Source organism: Semicossyphus pulcher, unplaced genomic scaffold (genome assembly GCF_022749685.1).
Source record: "Semicossyphus pulcher isolate SPU_LCO1_2020_fin unplaced genomic scaffold, fSemPul1.0.p SCAF_40, whole genome shotgun sequence".
Classification (NCBI taxonomy): Eukaryota; Metazoa; Chordata; class Actinopteri; order Labriformes; family Labridae; genus Semicossyphus; species Semicossyphus pulcher.
The window spans coordinates 385,001-407,121 of record NW_027211716.1 but is presented as its reverse complement, the minus strand read 5'-3'; the positions used below and the strand labels follow the sequence as shown (position 1 = coordinate 407,121).

At 44.2% G+C, this 22,121-nt stretch overlaps 3 protein-coding genes across 4 annotated transcripts in view; 2 read left to right on the top strand and 1 right to left on the bottom strand.

Annotated features, from left to right (window-relative positions):
• Positions 1–2,657: 2,657 nt before the first annotated feature.
• LOC138608218 (myoD family inhibitor) lies at positions 2,658–8,396 on the bottom strand. Its single transcript, XM_069680739.1, has 5 exons — positions 8,350–8,396; positions 7,175–7,296; positions 5,283–5,414; positions 4,977–5,192; positions 2,658–3,117 (listed from the first exon to the last, which is right to left on the bottom strand). The coding sequence occupies exons 2-5, from the start codon at positions 7,293–7,295 to the stop codon at positions 2,855–2,857; spliced, it is 732 nt and encodes a 243-aa protein (XP_069536840.1). The 5' UTR covers position 7,296; positions 8,350–8,396; the 3' UTR covers positions 2,658–2,854.
• A 456-nt stretch (positions 8,397–8,852) lies between these two features.
• cxxc1a (CXXC finger protein 1a) lies at positions 8,853–17,796 on the top strand. Its single transcript, XM_069680717.1, has 14 exons — positions 8,853–8,996; positions 10,292–10,482; positions 10,559–10,659; positions 11,391–11,539; positions 11,654–11,809; positions 11,913–12,101; positions 12,197–12,298; positions 12,371–12,588; positions 12,721–12,928; positions 13,026–13,136; positions 13,842–13,891; positions 13,985–14,081; positions 14,277–14,429; positions 16,526–17,796. Exons 1-14 carry the CDS (start codon positions 8,994–8,996, stop codon positions 16,670–16,672), a joined length of 1,875 nt encoding a protein of 624 aa, XP_069536818.1. The 5' UTR covers positions 8,853–8,993; the 3' UTR covers positions 16,673–17,796.
• Positions 17,797–18,407: 611 nt separating this feature from the next.
• Positions 18,408–22,121, top strand: part of hdac6 (histone deacetylase 6) — a 15,839-nt gene continuing 12,125 nt past the window's right edge. Inside the window, exons 1-5 of one of the 2 annotated variants that reach the window (XM_069680707.1) lie at positions 18,408–18,493; positions 19,541–19,620; positions 20,726–20,851; positions 21,007–21,092; positions 21,913–21,997. In XM_069680707.1, the coding sequence (XP_069536808.1) occupies positions 19,549–19,620; positions 20,726–20,851; positions 21,007–21,092; positions 21,913–21,997 (369 nt within the window). In that variant the 5' untranslated portion in view covers positions 18,408–18,493; positions 19,541–19,548. The remainder of the gene's footprint in view (positions 18,494–19,540; positions 19,621–20,725; positions 20,852–21,006; positions 21,093–21,912; positions 21,998–22,121) is intronic. The other variant, XM_069680708.1, reaches the window with a different exon arrangement.

The window sequence follows — 22,121 nt, the reverse complement described above, 5'->3', positions numbered from 1 at the left end:
AAGAACTGATTTCTTCTGTTGTGTGTTTGTTTCCGTTTGTTTCTATGACGACAAGAAGACTTCTGATTTACACACAAAAAAACATTTCAGTAGTTTAAAAGTCAAGATGAAGACGGGGAACATGTATCGAAGCCCGTTCTGCCTGATGAAAAAAGTCCCATAAGTCATTATAGTGACTTCCTGTCGTCTTAGTGTCTACGTCACTCTACTGAGAGAGTGGCCGAGTCCGAGAGGCTTCCATAGGGAACAAACCAGGTTCAGCTCTTTAACAGGCTTCTGTGAACTGTCTCAGGTTCATGATTGAACAGAATTATTATTGGTCATTAAAGGAAAAATATTGACACAATAATAAATAGTAGAAATAAACTTTACAGGGTTAGGGTTACAGCACATCAAAGATGAGCTGATGGCAGCTTCATCAATATTCTGTGATTGATCCTGATGTGAACATTTAAACTGTTATTGTTTCATATGAAAGATTTTAATTCACTCATATATTCATGTTATTCTTTAATGCAGTTAGAGATGAACTGAACTCATCAGTCAAAGAACCAAAATAGTTGTTTTGCTGCAAAAAGGTGTCACAGGTTGGGTCATTGTGTTTTTGTCCACAGGGGGCGCTGTCTCTGTCGATCACTGCCCTGTTGTGTTCATCTGTGTGGACAGCAGGGGGCAGCACCTGATAAAGAGCACAGTGACACAGTGTTCAGACTTTAAAGGGCTGTTTCAAACATTTTTAATCGTCGTCGACGTCTTTTAAACATGAAAGTCCACGTTTTGGATTTTAAGGCTTCAGTAGGAACCAATGAGCTTTGAGCTGAGAACCAGAAACAGGAAGTGAGACAGTTATAACAGATGGAAGGACGTGCTGTAGCTAGTTTAAACATTTAATGACCAAAAAGAAATATCAGTCTGTGATGTGATGATGTCATGACCTCTCAAACGAACCCTGTGACCCCTCAGGGGGCCCTGACCCTCAGCTTTAACACCTGCAAGTTTTATAACTGATGATGTGAAGAAGTCTGTGGAAAATCAATCTGTTGTTGTAATTCTGATGTGATCTGTGTGTGTGTGTGTGTGTGTGTGTGTGTGTGTGTGTGTGTGTGTCTCTTTCTCTTTGATGCCGGGCGTCCTGGAGGTCAGAGGTCAGGTGGCGTTGTCATTTCAGTGATTTCCTGCTTCCTGTTTGGACGTCCTGGCATGTTGCTCCCACAAACACACACTTCCTGTGCCTGCAGGATCCACTTCCTGTCCCGCCCGGCCCCGCCCCTCCTGAGCTGTCTATCACAGAGTCAACAGCAGGCTGGTAGAGACGAGTTTCTATGTAAAGGTTCACAGGTATACTGATGACTGTATACTGACAGGTATACTGACAGGTATACTGATGACTGTATTCTGACAGGTATACTGACAGGTATACTGATGACTGTATACTGACAGGTATACTGACAGGTATACTGATGACTGTATACTGACAGGTATACTGACAGGTATACTGATGACTGTATACTGACAGGTATACTGACAGGTACACTGATGACTGTATACTGACAGGTATACTGATGACTGTATACTGACAGGTATACTGACAGGTACACTGATGACTGTATACTGACAGGTATACTGACAGGTACACTGATGACTGTATACTGACAGGTATACTGATGACTGTATACTGACAGGTATTCTGACAGGTACACTGATGACTGTATACTGACAGGTATACTGACAGGTATACTGACAGGTATACTGATGACTGTATTCTGACAGGTATACTGACAGGTATACTGATGACTGTATACTGACAGGTATACTGACAGGTATACTGATGACTGTATACTGACAGGTATACTGACAGGTATACTGATGACTGTATACTGACAGGTATTCTGACAGGTATACTGATGACTGTATTCTGACAGGTATACTGATGACTGTATACTGACAGGTATACTGACAGGTATACTGATGACTGTATACTGACAGGTATTCTGACAGGTATACTGATGACTGTATTCTGACAGGTATACTGATGACTGTATTCTGACAGGTATACTGATGACTGTATACTGACAGGTATTCTGACAGGTATACTGATGACTGTATACTGACAGGTATTCTGACAGGTATACTGATGACTGTATACTGACAGGTATTCTGACAGGTATACTGATGACTGTATTCTGACAGGTATACTGATGACTGTATTCTGACAGGTATACTGATGACTGTATACTGACAGGTATTCTGACAGGTATACTGATGACTGTATACTGACAGGTATTCTGACAGGTATACTGATGACTATATACTGACAGGTATACTGACTGCATCATATTTCAGTGTACAGCGTCACGCTTCATTATTACCCACTTTATTTATTATTCTGCTTCATGACATCCACTCTGGTCGTATACCGAGTCAGATTACATCGCAGTACTTTGACCTGGAACAGAGTGTTTCTCCTGTTAACCCCTGATGCTCTCACCTGTGCAGGTGTCATGACTGCACTACATGAGTTGTCTCTTATTCTTAAGTGTTCCCAAGTTTCCAGTTTGTTGATGTGGAAACAGAAACGATCTCCCTTTAAAGAGAAGTGTTGAAGGACAGAACATCATCATCCTGACAGCCACAGATCGAATCAAAGACTTCACATTTATTTCAGAGACAAGCATCAACATTGAGACGCTGTGGATCCACACGCTGGACGCTGGACCTGTCGGTGTCATGTCAGGGGGTTACAGGGAAACGTGTTCAACATGGAGGACAACATCATGTTTCTGCAGGATCAACTGCTGCCCGTCGCACAGGGTTCTGATGACATCATCTTGTAGTCCCACTCTGATTGGCTGCTCTATGAGGGGAAGCAGATGGAGCAGCACTCCAGACAGACCTCCAGGCAGTCGGATGAGCCGCAGCAGTCCTCCAGTATCCCACAATCCAACACAGCCTGACACACCTCCTCCGTACAGGCCGCCTCCACGCAGCAGCAGCAGCCAACTGAAGCGTTGCAACACCCGGCACCGCCCACTCCACACGTCAGACACTCCCCCAGCGCCGAACACATGGACAGCGTCTCGCAGAACAGACAGGCCAGGAGACAGTGAACGCAGCAGTCTGTAAACAAACACAACAGGAGACAGTGAACGCACCACTCCGTAAGCAATCACCACAGGAGACAGTGAACGCAGCAGTCTGTAAACAAACACAACAGGAGACAGTGAACGCAGCAGTCTGTAAACAAACACAACAGGAGACAGTGAACGCACCACCGTTGTATTATCTAACCCCCCAGTATGAAATATTAAAATGAGATCTATCCCATAATAACATTATTGTTGCAATGTTATGACCTCTATAAGTGAAGTCTTTTTCTTCTATCACTATGACCTGATGACGTTATGACCCGATGACCTGATGACCTGATGGCCTGATGATGTGATGTTTTTACCTTTTATCATTCTGTAGACTGATCTGAGGTCTGAGGTCTCACAGGGTGTCGCTTTGTAAAAAGCACACCAACTGATGCTGGGAGGGGTCATCAGGGTGTGTGTGTGTGTGTGTGTGTGTGTGTGTGTGTGTGTGTGTGTGTGTTCAGCAAAGATAAGCAGACCTCCATGTTGAGTGAGATTAGCGAGTTCAGTTTTCTGTCAGACTGAAATACCATCTGCCTGTCTGTCTGCCTGCCTGCCTGTCTGTCTGTCTGCCTGCCTGCCTGCCTGCCTGCCTGCCTGCCTGCCTGCCTGCCTGCCTGTCTGTCTGTCTGCCTGCCTGCCTGTCTGCCTGCCCGCCTGCCTGCCATCTGCAGTTCTGCCTGCCTGCCTGTCTGTCTGCCTGTCTGCCTGCCATCTGCAGTTCTGCCTGCCTGCCTGCCTGTCTGTCTGTCTGTCTGTCTGCCTGCCTGTCTGCCTGCCATCTGCAGTTCTGCCTGCCTGCCTGCCTGCCTGCCTGCCTGCCTGTCTGCCTGCCTTAGCCTGTCTGTCTGCCTGCCTTCTGCCTGCCTGTCTGTCTGCCTTCTGCCTGCCTGTCTGTCTGCCTGTCGCCTGCCTGCCTGCCTGCCTGCCTTCTGCCTGCCTGTCTGCCTGTCTGCCTGTCTGCCTGCCTGTCTGCCTGCCTTCTGCCTGCCTGTCTGCCTGTCTGCCTGCCTGCCTGCCTGTCTGCCTGTCTGCCTGCCTGCCTGCCTGCCTGCCTTCTGTCTGCCTGCCTGCCTTCTGCCTGCCTTCTGTCTGCCTGCCTTCTGCCTGCCTGCCTGCCTGTCTGCCTGTCTGCCTGTCTGCCTGCCTGCCTGCCTTCTGCCTGCCTTCTGTCTGCCTGCCTGCCTGCCTGCCTTCCTGTCTGCCTGCCTTCTGTCTGCCTGCCTGTCTTGTCTTCCCTCTCTGGCTCTAACAGGCAGTCCAGCAGGATCTGTCACAGTGTTCGTGTCGAGTCTCTGTCCTCAGTTTGTTTGGGGGAAAATATTGTAAATAAAAACGTGAAGTCTAAAGATGATGTAAACGTTGTCAACAGCCAATAGGAGCGCTCTCTGCAGCAACAGGAAGCAGCAAACCAGGTAAACATGGAGGGCTCCTGAGGGCTGCTGTCACTGTGTCCTCACTGAGTGCGATACCAGCGGGCTAACGTCTTGTGCAGAGCCTGCAGACAGCTCACAGTCTGAGTCAGGTCTCTGGTAGGTGTGAGGGGACGTCAGGCTGTAGTCCTATTCAGCCAATAAGAATCGTTACAGAAGAATCGTTCATTCATGAAACCCATCCACAGCGCTCAGCTCAGGAGAAGCTCAGACTCCTCTGACCCGCTTTGTGTCCTCGCCGTGATCAGACTGAAGACAGAAGCTGAGCCAGCGTGCTGCGGACACACCTTCACCTGTGTGTCTGACCTGCTTCCTGCTCTCCAGAGGATTTACCTTTATTTTAATAACCCCATCAGCGCCCCCTCTGGACAGATGTCACACTGTCAGACATCAGCACTGATTGGCTCACCGTCTCCAGCGACCTCCTTAATGTGGGCGGCGTCTGTCTTAATGGAGGCGTGGCTTTTAGTGGAGGAGAGACGCTTCTGATTGGTGCTCTGATGATGATGATGAAGGTGGCTACTGTGTGTGTTACAGGTGGACGACCGAGAGGGAGGAGGGGAGGGGAGGGAGGAGGATGGGGGAGTACAGATGGGGGGAGGAGATGCTGATGAGGGGTCCACACCTGAGACAGAGACAGAAAGATGACATCAGAGATGAGATCACAGGTGACATCATACTGTAACATGTGAGGTATCAGGTATTCAGCAGTCACCTTTCTGTTTCCTTTGAGCGGAGGCGGGCTGGGCTGGCAGGAGACGAGAGACGTCATTGGTGGAGGAGCTGTCAATCAAAGAGTCATCGCTGCTGTCCTCTGATCTATCAGGGAGAGGGAGCGGAGCCTCTTCTGCAGCAAGAGGGTATGAAACTTAGGAGGGTCACAGACTGCTCTAAACCACAACAGGAAGTACTTCAGTCTGAGTTCACCTCACAGTTAACAGGTGAGACAACAGTCAGTGTGGATTAAACATGAGGACAGGAAGTCGTGCCTGTAAGTCTCCGCTCAGGGTAAAAATACAGCATGTCCCGGACAGGCGTCCTGAAACAGGAAGTGGTCTAACTGCTTCCTCCTCAGACAGGAAGTGGATCCAGATCAGACAGCTTAACTGCTTTCAGGTCAGGGGGACTTCACAGATATAAATACGTAGATGCCGCCTTGGCCGCTGCTGTCCACAGGAGCAATACTCGATGCGGCGGCCATGTTGGAGAGGGGTAGCGGCGCCTCCGAATGTATGTCAATCTATGACGGCAGGAAGTCTTTGCACAATTAAAATATTGATAACTGGCTGAATTGTGAACCGATCTTTCAAGCGGTTTGTTTTGTCACAAACGTCAGCCGCGTGTTTATGATCCAGGATACTTCTGTAAATTAAAAGTGCAGGTTTTCATACCAGAATACTTTATCTTATATACAGAGAGATCTTTAGAGAACCACAGTAACCTTTCTGTTGTAGAGGCCATTTAACATAAATACACTTGCCCTACGTAATTATTTTCTTATACCATGAAAAATAGTTCCGATGATGTAATTTTGTTGACAAATTCAGGAATAAATGCTTAAGATAAGATAAGGTAATCCTTTATTGATCCCCAGGGCAGAAGTTCGGGTGTCACAAATGATGTACAAAATACCTTTTAAACAACGACAGCAGGGCTGTGAGAAGTTACTGATGTTTGTCCTGTGAGAGAGGAACTCTAAATAACCACAGCAGTAATGAACTACATGTTCACTTGCAGGGAAACGTGTCCCCTGCTGGCTTCGTTTACATATAGACTTTTTCTTTAAACTTTATTGACGACATCAATATACAAACATTACAGTTAATGGGGACGAACAAAGCAAATAAACATGAGGCTGAATTTTCTGATTCAGCAGTTAAAGATGAAATTCAGGGAAAACTTTATGAAAATATTAACGACAAAACACAATGACTGTAATTCATTTAATGAATAGAATTAAATGTATATAATTACATGTAATAATATATTAATTATAATTACATGATGTTATTATATTTATATATTATAATATATATTATACGGTGAACAATAATATATAATGTATTTAAAATACTGTGTCTGTATAATATAATATAAATATAAATGTAATTATATTGTAATATATAATGTATATATAGTACAATATATAATTATGTATTAATTATATTATACTGTTATTACATTATATTTAGTTTATTATATTATTATTATTATTTACAGTATATTAATTAATTATTATTTTTATAATTATTATATATCATATAACATCTATCCGTCTATCAGTCTGTATATATATATATGTATACATATATATATATACAGACACATATATAATGACATTATTTGATGTATACTATTAGGCCGTATTATAAGATAATATACAACTTAAATAATAATACATACAAAATAAAGGCTAATATATTAGCTACATTAAAAACGTTGGTAATAGTAAAATGTTTGTGTTGTCTGGACTGCACGGTCACATGGGATCAGCCCTCTCCAAGATGGCGCCGGCGTAGACGCATCGACTTTATGTGATGTCATCATTCTCTGATGTCATCGTGGCATGACATGTCACAATGTTACAGGAAATGAAATGTTTCTCACCTGAGTTGTGATGTGGCAGCGTCCCATTGGCTGTCGGCTGGCTGGAGATGCATTCTGATTGGTTCTTATTAGCTCCTCCCTCAATGATGTCAGAGCTGTTGCAATGTGATGTCACATCCATCCTAATAATCAAACATAATGAGACTGCTGACGTACATGCACCTGCTGTGACTCATGTTTGTTTCATCTTAAAGGGATAGTTGTGTTTGAGGTAGGGTCGTACCAGGTCCTGATCAACAGTAGGTGTCCTACGTACAGTAGAGAACCGGCCGGAGTTCCTACACTGAAGCTGAGCTAGCTGCAGACGAGGTCAGGAGCACCACGTCCTTCAGCCACTTAAAGAGTCCTACACATAAACACACACGTCAGTTTAAGTGTAAACTGTGTTTTAGTTTATTGTCACCGCTTCCCACTGACGTCAGACAGCCCCGCCCCTCGGCACTATGTCTCACTCTGCACATCGGCCCTGTATACCTACGCCTGCAGCGCACGGTGTCGGATCAGCTGTTTGTAGAAGAGACAACAAAAAAAAGAAAATACAATATTATGGAAAGGACAGAGTGCCGCTCGCGTGGGGACCAGAGGACATTGTTTTCCTTCCCCCTCCTGACAGAGCCGTGCTGACTGTTATCTACTGTACGCAGGACACTCATACAACCCCACTTCAAACACACTGAACTATCCCTTTAAAGGCAACAACAAAAACAACAGCAGCGGCAATAATTAAAATAATAAATCAATAATGATGAAAATAATAACTTTTATTCATCAACAATTATTCAAGCATGAAAAACACTCAAAGTGTCACACAACAAAGTAAAGTCGCGTGAACAGCATTAATGATTCATAACAACGTAACTCTGTGAAGTTAAAGTGAGTCCCTGTCACAGCATTTAAAAACGAATTACTGATTTATTTTCTTCTGTTTGTTTCACGTCACTGTCACTGTTCTCAAATCAAAGACAAATAAAGTTTCATTTGATTGTTGAGAGACAAAAAACAAACAGTCACATTAATTTAAAGCCCAAAACATAAAGTTAATAAATCATAATAATAAACACAGCCAACATGAAGCCATGATGAGGACCGTGTGTGTGTTTCTGCTCTGAGGTCAGCTTCAATAAAGTCTAACATGATAATAAACAGAATACAAACAGAAAGGAGACGTTTCCCACCTGCAGCCGCTCTTTGCTTCTCTCTCTCTCTCTCTCTCTCTCTCTCTCTCTCTCTCTTCAGTCTGTTTCTGGCTGTAAACTTTTCTCAATAAACACTCAGCCGTGTTTGGAGCGCGCGCATGCGTGTAACCGCCTCCTCCGTTTCCTTTAAAGAGCAGCTTACAACAAACACACACTTGAGTTTACTTGCTATCATTAGATGATTACTTTATACAATATATGATTCTAGTAATGATACACGTTAACATATAAATCCTGTAGAGTATCAAGAGTTCGTTCTATAATTCATATTAACAGATCAACATGTTGTGCAGGTTAATGTCAGTCTGAATATAATCCAGTGGTGTGGTGCTGCTGCCGCCTGCTGGACTCTCTGAGAACTGCAGCTTAAAACTACACAGAGCTCCGCCCTGCAGGGGTCGCTGCTGCAGCTGCTGCTCTCGCACTGCTGCTGCTTCATTTTCCCGCACAGAAGAAGAACAGAGGAGGCGCAGGAGGAGGAGGAGGAGGAGGAGGAGAAACAAAGAGGCTTGTGCAAATTTTTTTGAAAAATGAAAAATGAGTGAAAAGCAAACGGAGCTCTGCTGAGGATTTAACCGGAAGACAGATTCTTCTTCTGTGTGTGAAACAGCGACAGATTCATCATGGTGAGTGTTCATGTTGACATCCCCAGACAGACAGACAGGCAGGCAGAGCGACGGACAGACAGACAGACAGATGATGGAGATAGTAACGGAACAGCTGGAATAAACCTGCCGCATCACAAACTGCCGATGACCTTAAATCTGTTAAAAAAGTGAACGGAGTTTGGTGCTGAAGAGTGAAAACGACGTTTTTTATTGACACACAAATCAAAAGGTCCGAGAGTGTGCACGTGCATCTGCTCCTGTTTGATCCGGGGGCTGGTTTGAGTGTGAACGGGTCTGAGCAGAGAACACGGAAATATTCCGTTTTTATTTTTCATCAGAAGAAGGAAAGTTTCTGATGGTTCATGTTCAAACACACATGTGAGAGTCTCTTTCCTGTTTGTACGAGAAGAATCGATGTTTCTCAGATCTGTCAAATATACTATTAAAATCTGAAATATATCAGATACAGACCTACAGGTGCAGAGAACCGAGTCAGGCTGCACAAGTCTTTGTGTCCCTTTAGTCCGGTGAGTGTGGATCTAAACCTGGGCCGATGTGGTCGGCATGGAGACGACAGAACTCAGTGGACTGATCCACTCATTTAAAAATGGGACTTTTTCTGCCAAAAAAAACAAGATGATGTCATGTGATAATTGAACAGGCCTCTCTGTGTACAGTAACTTAGTGTCACGTTACAGTGAGTCTGCACCTGTTGGACGGTCTGCTCTGTCCACACGTAGACTCACACAGTGCTTCTGCTTCCCTCGTACCCTCTAACCTACATCAGTCAGAAGAGCAGGAGCTTACAGTCTCCGGTCCCAGGACCTGTTCTTACTGTCGGTCCCAAAGGTCAGGACTGAACTGTTTGCTTCTCCCTTTACACAAAGACCTGGAGCTAAAGGAACGCGTCTCATTGGCTGCTTTTAAGGTACTCTTGAATAACTTGGAGGCAGACACACCTGGCTGCAGATGTTCTGCTTCAGATATTTATGATTGTTCAAAGTTTGACTGGTTTCACTTGTTTCATGTCTGTTGTTATAGTCACACATCCTGTGTTATGTTTGTGTGAGGCTGCTCAGTGTTTGTCTGACACTTTGTTCATGTGCTGCTGCACCTCAGGACGCGCTGGAAACAGTTTTTTCCTGGCTAAATAAAAATAAATACAAAGACATGAAGTTCACATGAATTTAGAGAATCAGGAAAACAAGTCTACAAAACAACGTGTTGATGATCCGGAGAGAAACTTTTATTTTGTAATGTACTTCCTGTCGCTCCTCTAATGAGACGTTTGAGTTTCTGTTGTTGTGTCTCAGTCTGAGGAGGCTGCAGGAGCAGAGACAGGCCTGCAGGAGGAGGAGGAGGAACGAGGAGGAGGAGGACCAGGAGGAGGAGAGGGAGGTGTGCAGGGAGGAGGACCAGGAGGAGGAAAAGGAGGAGAGGTTTCCACCCCCAACGGTCCTGTTTACTGTGTCTGCAGGAGACCAGACATCAACTGTTTCATGATGTAAGTGTTCAAATTACAGAGTCCATCCGCAAATACACCTGTTACTAACCTGTCTGTCTGCCTGTCTGTCTGTCAGAGGGTGTGACAGCTGCACTGAGTGGTTTCATGGAGACTGTATTGGAGTGTCAGAGCGAGCAGCTAAATCCATCAGAGTGTGGTACTGTCCGTCCTGCAGAGGTCAGTCTGGGTCACACATCATGAAACACTTTTCACTGTTTGTTCGTGTTTGACACGTTTTCATTTCGTGGGGACTGAACGCAGCGAGCCCCCCTCCCGCTTCCTGTTTTTAAAGGAAACACGCCAACATGTGGACTCTTACAGCGCTCTGCTAGCTGCTCAGGAGAACTTTAAAGGTCTAATCTCAAAGGTTTCAGTTTCGTTCTCTGTGGCGGCACCTGGTGGTGATAAACGCTAACTGCGGGAGCACACTTCCCCATTTAACCAGACGTCTACGGCAGACTGTTTGCTTCATCTGAGCGTCGAGTTTGTTTCTTCTTCTTTGGATTTTCACTTCTTGTTGAAGTTGTATCTGTAGTCATCCATCTTTTCTTTGTTTGTTCAGCCATAGTAGATTACTGTTTACTCGCAACACTTGCAGAGAGCGGAGAAGCAGCCGCTTAGCTCCGCCTACCCTCTCTGGCAGACCAACCACTGCTGGCTGATGGAAAACGCGTCACTAACTGGGCGCCGCCACAGACACCCAGCCCATAATAATACTATATACTGCAGATGCAAAGGCTTTCATCAGTGGGCCATCGGCTCAGTCACCATGTGTTACCTCAGAGAGAGAGAGACTTACAGACATTTATTTACATGAACATCTTCATGATCATATCTTTAACAACAAGCTCATTGTTAGTTGTCTATTAGCTTCCTGTTAGCTGTTAGCTGTGTGTGTATGTCTGCAGACAGAGATCCGTCTCTGGAGATTAAATACCGTCCAAAGAAGACGAAGGAGAAGGAGGAGAAAGAGTCTGAGCCAGAGAGGGAGGACAAACCTGATGGGGACGGGAGCTCCACCCCCCAGCCCAAGACTGACAGGAGGCGGGGCTCACAGGTAACCTAGCAACAGCACCTGCAGGACACACTTCTTCAGATAAGAAAGCCTGAGTTCTATTGAGTATAAAGTCAAATGTTGAGTCTGATATATAACCTGCTGTTCCTGCGTCAGATTAAGCGCTCGGCCCGGATGTGTGGGGAGTGCGACGCCTGTCTGAGGACGGAGGACTGCGCTCAGTGTGACTTCTGTAAGGACATGAAGAAGTTTGGAGGTCCCAACAAAATCCGACAGAAGTGTCGCCTCAGGCAGTGTGAGGTCCGAGCGCGGGTGAGTCCTTCAGATCACACATCACTGATTCACTGATGAGCTCTGTGACGTAGGTGTGAACAAACACACACCTGACTGTTTGATTTTTTGGATCTCTGAGCAGAAGATGCTTCGTGTCAAAGATGAGGAGATTGCCCGGAGCAGCAGTAGGGGGCGGAGCCTGTTGAGGAAAGGGGCGGGGCATCATACAGAGGAGGAGGAGGAGGAGGAGGATGAGGAGTCAGAGGGAGCGTTCAGTGAGAGCGAGCTGGAGCTGTACGAGCAGTACAAAGCTGCTGGATACAGAGACCTGGTCAGTGAGTGTATGTTTACGACCAATCAGCTGTCAGGGCTGGCACTGGTCATGTGATGGTACTTCCTGTGGTGTGATGCGTCATCCTGTTGCAGGTGTGGCACAGCGAGGAGGAGGACGCTCAGTCGGACTCTCTGAGGAAGAAGGCAGTGAAGGTGAAACACGTCAAGAGACGAGAGAAGAAGACGGAGAAGAAGGTGAGGACGTTTTAACCTGATAGCTGATTATGTCACTGATGCTGTCACTGACACACCTGTGCTCTGCTGCAGAAGTCCGTCTCTGCTCCCAAGGAGGAGGTGAAGCCTCGCCGCCACAAAGCCAAGCAGCGTCACAGGGAGCGCGTGCGGCACAGTGAGCGAGGAGGGGAGGGCGGGGCTAAGGAGGTGGGCGGGGCTCTGAGGCAGTGTCTGGGTCCAGGATGTGTCCAACCGGCAAGGGCGAACTCCAAGTACTGCTCGGAGGACTGCGGCATGAAGCTCGCCGCCAAGTGAGTGTAATCACACAGCCTGAGGAGCTGTGAAGGTGGAGACGCACCTGAACCACACCAACGAGTCGTCAGCGAGCTGTGACGGCAGAATGATGCTGTTTTCTTTTACCTGTCTGTCTCTCCGTCCTTCAGTCGTATTTATGAGATCCTTCCTCAGAGGATCCAGCAGTGGCAGCAGAGTCCATGTGTTGCCGAGGAGATGGGGCGGAGACAGCTGGAGCGAATCCGGAAGGAGCAACAGGCGGCGAGACTCCGCCTCACGCTGATGGAGAAACGATTCCACGAGCTGGAAGGCATCATTGCCAACGCCAAACTGCAGCAGGTCCAACAGCACGAGGAGGTACGAGACAGACAGAAGTTAGCTCTCAGTGTGATTCATCTGTCTGTCTCTCTCTGAACTGTCTGTCTCTCTGTGATCTGCCTGTCTCTCTCTCCAGGTGACTGAAGGTGACGGGGATGACACAGACCTTCAGATCTTCTGTGTTTCCTGCAGCCATCCCGTCAACCCGAAGGTGGCGCTGAGACACATGGAGAGATGCTACGCTAAGGTCAGTGTGTCGACCTGTTTCTATTCAGCAGGAAGAAACACGGAGAGACGACGAAGACAAAAAGAAGAACGTTCTCAGTGTGGATGATAAAGTTTAGAGATGGTTTGTCCTCTTTAACATAAACAATTAATGCAGTGCTTTATTTGATCATTCCAAAGAGGCTCGAGGACGGAGCCCTGGGGTACTCCACATCTGTTTTAAAAAGTGTAGTTCTTCTCACTGGAGTCAAACTGGTTCAGGCAGAAAGTCTAAACCAGTTATTGTAGTCAGTGTAAGTCATCGTGTCAAATGCAGCAGACTGACATGCTGTCTCATTTTATGTCGCTGTTTTAGGGGAACTAGAAATTATATAATTATAGTTCAGATCAGAATCGTTTCTGTTTGACACATGTTCTTCAGCTCGTGTTAAACAGTTCTGTGTTCTGTTGTTCAGTTGTCGTACGGGTCAGAACAGAAAAGGCTCGAGGACGGAGCCTTGGAGATCTCAGGCCACCTGTTTTGTTTGCTCACAGGTGTAATTACACGGTGATAAAAAACAATGTTGTAAATAAACTCAAACTACTCCTCCGGACTATAAGATCCGGGTTAAAAGAAGAAATCTGTGAAACATGTGATGAAGGTAGTTTTACTTTTATTTGATGGTTTTTAAGTTCCTCAGTGAAGAGCTCAACTCATCCCTCCTGTCCGTCTCTCTGTGTCCAACAGTATGAGAGTCAGACATCGTTTGGCTCCATGTACCCTACACGCATTGAGGGGTAAGAACACCTGTCTTCCTGTCTGTCTATGTAACAGTTTAAAGCTGTCAGTGTGAGACCTGTCTGTCTCTCGTGGACCTGTCTGTGTTTCAGGGCAACCCGGCTCTTCTGTGATGTGTATAACCCTCAGAGTAAGACGTACTGTAAGCGGCTGCAGGTTCTGTGTCCTGAACACTCCAGAGATCCAAAGGTTTGTCTGCTTCTAGAGATCATCTGATCAGTAATCACTCTGATGTGTCAGCCATGTTTGAGCTCTTTAACCGCTGCACCGCCCTCATCATCCAGGAGACAGGAAGACTTTTTGATCCCTCATTAACTCATTAACTGTCTCCCCACCTGTCTCTCCCCACCTGTCTCTCCCCCTCTCTTCCTGACTCCCTGTCAGATCCCAGCAGACGAGGTGTGTGGTTGTCCTCTGGTCAAAGACGTGTTCGAACCGACCGGAGAGTTCTGTCGCGTCTCGAAGAGGAAGTGTAACAAACATTACTGCTGGGAGAAACTGCGCCGCGCCGAGGTCGACCTCGAGAGAGTCCGAGTGGTAACTACTACGACAACCAACAAAACTTTATTTACAACAGACCTCGTTAACATGACAACCAACAAACCTTTATTTACAACAGACCTCGTTAACATGACAACCAACAAACCTTTATTTACAACAGACCTCGTTAACATGACAACCAACAAACCTTTATTTACAACAGACCTCGTAAACATGACAACCAACAAACCTTTATTTACAACAGACCTCGTTAACATGACAACCAACAAAACTTTATTTATAACAGACCTCGTTAACATGACAACCAACAAACCTTTATTTACAACAGACCTCGTTAACATGACAACCAACAAACCTTTATTTACAACAGACCTCGTTAACATGACAACCAACAAAACTTTATTTACAACAGACCTCGTTAACATGACAACCAACAAAACTTTATCTACAACAGACCTCGTTAACATGACAACCAACAAAACTTTATTTACAACAGACCTCGTTAACATGACAACCAACAAACCTTTATTTACAACAGACCTCGTTAACATGACAACCAACAAAACTTTATTTACAACAGACCTCGTTAACATGACAACCAACAAACCTTTATTTACAACAGACCTCGTTAACATGACAACCAACAAACCTTTATTTACAACAGACCTCGTTAACATGACAACCAACAAAACTTTATCTACAACAGACCTCGTTAACATGACAACCAACAAACCTTTATTTACAACAGACCTCGTTAACATGACAACCAACAAACCTTTATTTACAACAGACCTCGTTAACATGACAACCAACAAAACTTTATTTACAACAGACCTCGTTAACATGACAACCAACAAACCTTTATTTACAACAGACCTCGTTAACATGACAACCAACAAACCTTTATCTACAACAGACCTCGTTAACATGACAACCAACAAACCTTTATCTACAACAGACCTCGTTAACATGACAACCAACAAAACTTTATTTACAACAGACCTCGTTAACATGACAACCAACAAACCTTTATCTACAACAGACCTCGTTAACATGACAACCAACAAAACTTTATCTACAACAGACCTCGTTAACATGACAACCAACAAAACTTTATTTACAACAGACCTCGTTAACATGACAACCAACAAAACTTTATCTACAACAGACCTCGTTAACATGACAACCAACAAAACTTTATCTACAACAGACCTCGTTAACATGACAACCAACAAACCTTTATTTACAACAGACCTCGTTAACATGACAACCAACAAAACTTTATCTACAACAGACCTCGTTAACATGACAACCAACAAAACTTTATCTACAACAGACCTCGTTAACATGACAACCAACAAACCTTTATTTACAACAGACCTCGTTAACATGACAACCAACAAACCTTTATTTACAACAGACCTCGTTAACATGACAACCAACAAAACTTTATCTACAACAGACCTCGTTAACATGACAACCAACAAACCTTTATTTACAACAGACCTCGTTAACATGACAACCAACAAAACTTTATCTACAACAGACCTCGTTAACATGACAACCAACAAACCTTTATTTACAACAGACCTCGTTAACATGACAACCAACAAACCTTTATCTACAACAGACCTCGTTAACATGACAACCAACAAACCTTTATTTACAACAGACCTCGTTAACATGACAACCAACAAACCTTTATTTACAACAGACCTCGTTAACATGACAACCAACAAAACTTTATCTACAACAGACCTCGTTAACATGACAACCAACAAACCTTTATCTACAACAGACCTCGTTAACATGACAACCAACAAACCTTTATTTACAACAGACCTCGTTAACATGACAAACCAACAAACCTTTATTTACAACAGACCTCGTTAACATGACAACCAACAAAACTTGATCTACAACAGACCTCGTTAACATGACAACCAACAAAACTTTATCTACAACAGACTTTGTTAACATGACAAACCAACAAAACTTTATTTACAGCAGACCTGTCAACATACTGTCAACAAAACTTTATCAACACCAGCCTTATTAACATCACAGCCATGACTACCTGTTTCTCTGCCTGTCTGTCTGTCTGTCTGTCTTTTTACCTGTCTCTCTGTCAGTGGTACAAGCTGGACGAGCTGTTTGAGCAGGAGAGGAATCTGAGGACGGCAATGACGAATCGAGCCGGTTTATTGGCCCTGATGCTTCACCAGACCATCCAACACGACCCGATCACCACTGACCTGCGCTCTGCCAAGGACAGGTAGACTGGTAGAAAGGCAGACGGGTAGTTAGACAGGAAGATAGACAGGTATAGAGAGAAACTTCAACAGGTAAAGTTATTCTCACAGTTCTCTGATTTAAAGAATATTTCTCTTTTTAATGTGTGTCTGAATATTTCCCTCTGAGATCGCAAACCAACAGAATGTATTGTGGGAAACTGAGGCAGCTAACACACACACACACACACACACACACTGACACTGATTACATCCACCAGAGGAACAGAAGAACGCCTCGTCTCAGAGTTACAAGAACACGTCTTTAACAAGCAGATAGTAATGAGAGTGTTACCTGGTCGTTCTCATGATGCCTCTGTTGTTCACTCAGGTGAATTTAATGTGTTTTACATTCTCATTAGTCGTGTTTATAAATCAGTCTGCAGCTGTAGAAGGATTTGATGCATTTTATAAACAACGTTCAGTCGGCCCCTCCTCTCCTTCCTCGTGGATACGCAGAGTAATCAGAAACAGACTCCAGCTGACGTGATGATTAAGAGTCCTGATGTGAACAGCTTTACCAGCTCTGCAGTGAGAGAAGACTACATCAGTGATCATCAACGTTTTATCCTTTTATCATTGTTTTATACTGTTCAAACACTACACTACCCATAACCCCACTACGTACTGCTATTTTGAACCACTGTTAAAACACTACAGTCCAAACAAACACTGAAGATGAGGCAGGATCACACGTTGTTTTCACTCTGCAGTATAAACGCCTGACGGTCTATTTCATCATAAAGTCTCTAAATGAAGACAAACAGTCAACCAGCCGATCACAGCTCTTTCAGAATAAACACATGTTGAATTACACTTTTATTTTGAAGGAACATTCCACAATAAGAGCTGATGTTTTTAACATTTAGTTCATCATTTCAGGTTTAAATCTACATTCTGTTTAATGTAACAGTTCTTCAGTGTTGATAATTAAAACTCTACAAGCAGCTAAAACTTTAATATGTTCTGTGTTTATTGCACTTTGATTTTTATCCTGTTCTTTGATCTCATGTGTGTTTGACTTTTTATATTTTTAAATCATTGATCACATTCCTGTTTTATACTTATTGTTCATGTTGCTGTATTCAAGAAGATGTTTCATTAAAACTGATGTTTTTTATTAAACATTTCAAGTGTTCATTATTTAAAGACATCATTAAACGCAGAGTTTATATATTCATCAAATATGAAAAGACAAACAGATAAACACACAGAATAAGAAACAACACAGATGATTTTATTCAGTTTCAGCTGAAGTTTGTTAAAAGTGAGCTCCTCCTTTTTGTCCCTATTAATCCATACTAAGAAATAAATGTGTACATGTGGACTAATTCAAAACACATTTAACAATGGTAACAATGACAGAAATGATAGCGAAAGAATGTTCAATGTCTACTGAAATCATCACTTTTAACTGGAAACCACAGGTTTCAAAGCCCAAGACGCCGCTCACAACATAGTCATTTCAAATATATACTTTAACTATAATAATGATAATGAAATTAATAATAATAATGAACAGCCTTTTGTTTGGGGACTGTTTAACATTAACACCTAACATTTATAAATGTATATTCTTTTTTTCATTATTTTATGACTTAAACTGTCTTGCTCTAAAATGAGGCGTTTATTTTGGTTTTCGGGAAAATACGTCATCAGGTCACGGCGCGCCCTCATGGTGACGTCACATGTATGCGACAGCTGTTGTGTGCAGTTGGCGCTCAGCAGCCCGGAGAGAAACAGAAGAAGAGAAACGGAAAGCGACTGTGAGACTGAATATTACCTCTGCGAGCTAACGGAAGCTAACAGGTTAGCTAAACCGTCAGGGACTAGTCCCGGTCCTGGTTTTAGTCCGGGTCCTGGTCCGGGTCAGATTGTTTCAGACATCAGTCCAGTGTTTTCAGTCTGTGTGAGTCGGAGCCTCCTGTATGAACATGTTGTTTTTTCCTGAATAATTCTGTATTTGTCGGTCTAAATAATAGACTCAGTGTGTCTGTGTTGTCGAAACATTCATGTAATTATTGATTATTGATGCTGATGTGTGTTCAGTGTCCAGCAGCAACTACACTGTACAACTACACTGTAAAACTACACTGTAGGAATACACTGTACGACTACACTAGGACTACACTGTACGACTACACTAGGACTACACTGTACAACTACACTGTACGACTACACTAGGAATACACTGTAAAACTACACTGTACAACTACACTAGGACTACACTGTACGACTACACTAGGAATACACTGTACGACTACACTAGGACTACACTGTAGGAATACACTGTACGACTACACTAGGACTACACTAGGACTACACTGTAAAACTACACTGTACGACTACACTGTAGGAATACACTGTACGACTACACTGTAGGAATACACTAGGACTACATTGTAAAACTACACTGTACGACTACAATGTACGACTACACTGTACGACTACACTGTAGGAATACACTGTACGACTACACTGTACGACTACACTAGGACTACACTGTAAAACTACACTGTAGGACTACACTGTACGACTACAATGTACGACTACACTAGGACTACATTGTAAAACTACACTGTACGACTACACTGTAAAACTACACTGTACGACTACAATGTACGACTACACTGTAAAACTACACTGTACAACTACACTGTAGGACTACACTGTATCAAGCAAAAGCACTGCGTTCAAAACATCACTTGAGTAATGGTAATGAAGTATTATCGGGCACTGAGGTTAGGGATTAATTGATAAATGATGAGTACCTGTATCAGTGATCTGCAGTGTTCTTGTCTGTGTGTGTGTGTGTGTGTGTGTTCCTGTCTGTCTGTCTGTCTCTGGTCTCTTCAGGAGCAGAGATGCCATCTGGATCAGATCCTCCAGGATCAGGACTGAAATCAGTCAGAAGATCTCCTCGTCTCTCTCCTCAGGTGGGTCAGCTCACACACACACACACACACATATAAATGACATACTGACTGTGTGGTAAATAAACACAGGAACGTTTTGATGTTCTGATTTACATCTTTGTTGTTTTAATTTTAACTTTAAGGACTTTATGACAGTAAAGAAAGTCATGAGCAGAAGGAGCATTAGATGTTAGATGTGTTGATGTTACAGGGGCCTGACAGTGAGCCAGGGGTCCGTTTCAGACAGCGGGTTTAGTGAAAACCCCGGGTTTGTTGGCCCTGAAATGAGGGAAACCTCGGGTTTGCCGTTTCAGAAAGAGAGGTAACTTCAACTCGTGAGTTGGTTACTATGGTAACTGTGTCTGTGAACCTAACCTGGTCGGGAGCAGGTTTTGAATGATGATCTGGTGAACTGCTTCCATGTACGTTTTTGTCCCGCTGGATTGCTCCTAAATGAATATAAATGTTAGCTTCTCTTCCAGCTGTGATCAAGTATTAAATAAACAGACCAGTTCAAACTGACGCGTTCACTCGAGCAGCAGTTTCTTCCCACGCCGCTTCTCTCTCTTTTGCAGCTGCAGCCGTGTTACTTTATGTTTCTAAAAAATGCTCGTATTCGCTGAACGTCTGCGTGAGGATTTCGAGCTCCACTGGTGTGATGTAGGAGGACCTCTTTTTGTGTACCGTTGCCATGGTGAATCGTGGTATCGGGGCTCCAGTTGAACCTGCTCAGGGTTGGTTGAACTATCTTAGATCAGCTGTTCTGTAAAGCCAGCGACTTTCAGCTCAGGGTAAGTCAGACCACAGTCCGGGTTACACTGAGGGTTTGTTGAACCTCCTTTCTCAAACGGAGCCCTGATGCTCTCCAGATTTAACATTTAAGATGCCTCCTGAGACACAACAAAAATAGTGTGAATGTGTTTTAAAGAACAGCAGCCTGTCTGTTCTGTGTGATTTCTTAACAGAGGTCATCTCAAGATTTTTCTGCTGCTGTCAATCATTCACCTGAGGTGGAGTTTGACCTCAGGTCCTCTCATTCACAGTTGAATGTTTGGTCCGCTCCGATGTCGTTTCTCTCACTGATCAGCTGAGTGTCTGAATGAAGTGTTGGTGTTTGCGTCCTCAGTGCAGCGGCAGTAAAGGAAAGGAGGAGAAGAAAGGAGAGAGCAGCCTGCAGGAGGTGAAGAGGAGAGGCAGGATGGAGAGGAGCAGAGAGGAGGACGAGGAGCTGAACGACAGACTGCAGACGCTGGTGAGACTCAAAGATCACAGACAGAGTGGTGTGTCTGCGTTAATAAAACCATCTTTGTACAGACAGACTGCAGGTGAGCAGGAGGACATGGCTGTGTTTCCTTGTGTATTTATCCGTGTGTGTGTGTGTGTGTGTGTGTGTGTGTGTGTGTGTAGGATCTGTCCTGTAGATCAGCAGCCAGTGGAACAGGTCTGGTTTACTCTGAGATCTTCACTCATCATAAGAACCTGTGGGAGCCCAGGTAACTCATCAGTGTTAATGGCTCAGTGGTAGAGCGGTTGGTGGTTCAATTCCTGACTGTAACAGGGGCAAGACACTGAACCCCAAATGCTCCTGAAGGCATGAAGATGTTTTATGTGTGTGTGTGTGTGTGTGTGAATGTGTGTGTGTGTGTGTGTGTGTGAGTGTGTGTGTGTGTAAATGTGTGTGAGTGTGAGTGTGTGTGTGTGTGAGTGTGTGTGTGTGTGTAAATGTGTGTGAGTGTGTGTGTGTGTGTGTGAGTGTGTGTGTGTAAATGTGTGTGTGTGTGTGTGTAAATGTGTGTGAGTGTGTGTGTGTGAGTGTGTGTGTGTAAATGTGTGTGAGTGTGTGTGTGTGTGTGTGTGTGAGTGTGTGTGTGTAAATGTGTGTGAGTGTGTGTGTGCGTGTATGTGTGTGTGTGTGTGTGTGTGAGTGTGTGTGTGCGTGTGTGTGTGAGTGTGTGTGTGTAAATGTGTGTGTGTGTGTGTGTGTGTGAGTGTGTGTGTGTAAATGTGTGTGAGTGTGTGTGTGTGTGTGTGTGTGAGTGTGTGTGTGTAAATGTGTGTGTGCGTGTGTGTGCGTGTGTGTGTGTGTGTGTGTGTGTGTGAGTGTGTGTGTGCGTGTGTGTGTGAGTGTGTGTGTGTAAATGTGTGTGAGTGTGTGTGTGCGTGTGTGTGTGTGTGTGTGTGTGAGTGTGTGTGTGTAAATGTGTGTGTGTGTGTGTGTGTGTGAGTGTGTGTGTTCTCTGATGTGACAGGAAACTTATTGATTGATCTGATCTTTATTGACAGTTCATCTCATACGTGATGTTTACGTTTCAGTCACCCAGAGAGTCCGGGCAGAGTGACCGCCATCATGGAGGAGCTGCAGAGACAGGAGCTGCTGTCTCACTGCGTCACACTGCAGGTCTGTCTGTCTGTCTGTCTGTCTGTCTGTCTGTTACTACTTTATAATGATTGTTTTTATTCACAGTCAAACAGCTGATCACAGTTTACTATCACAGAGCAGAAGTTTTATAGCTGTGTGTGTG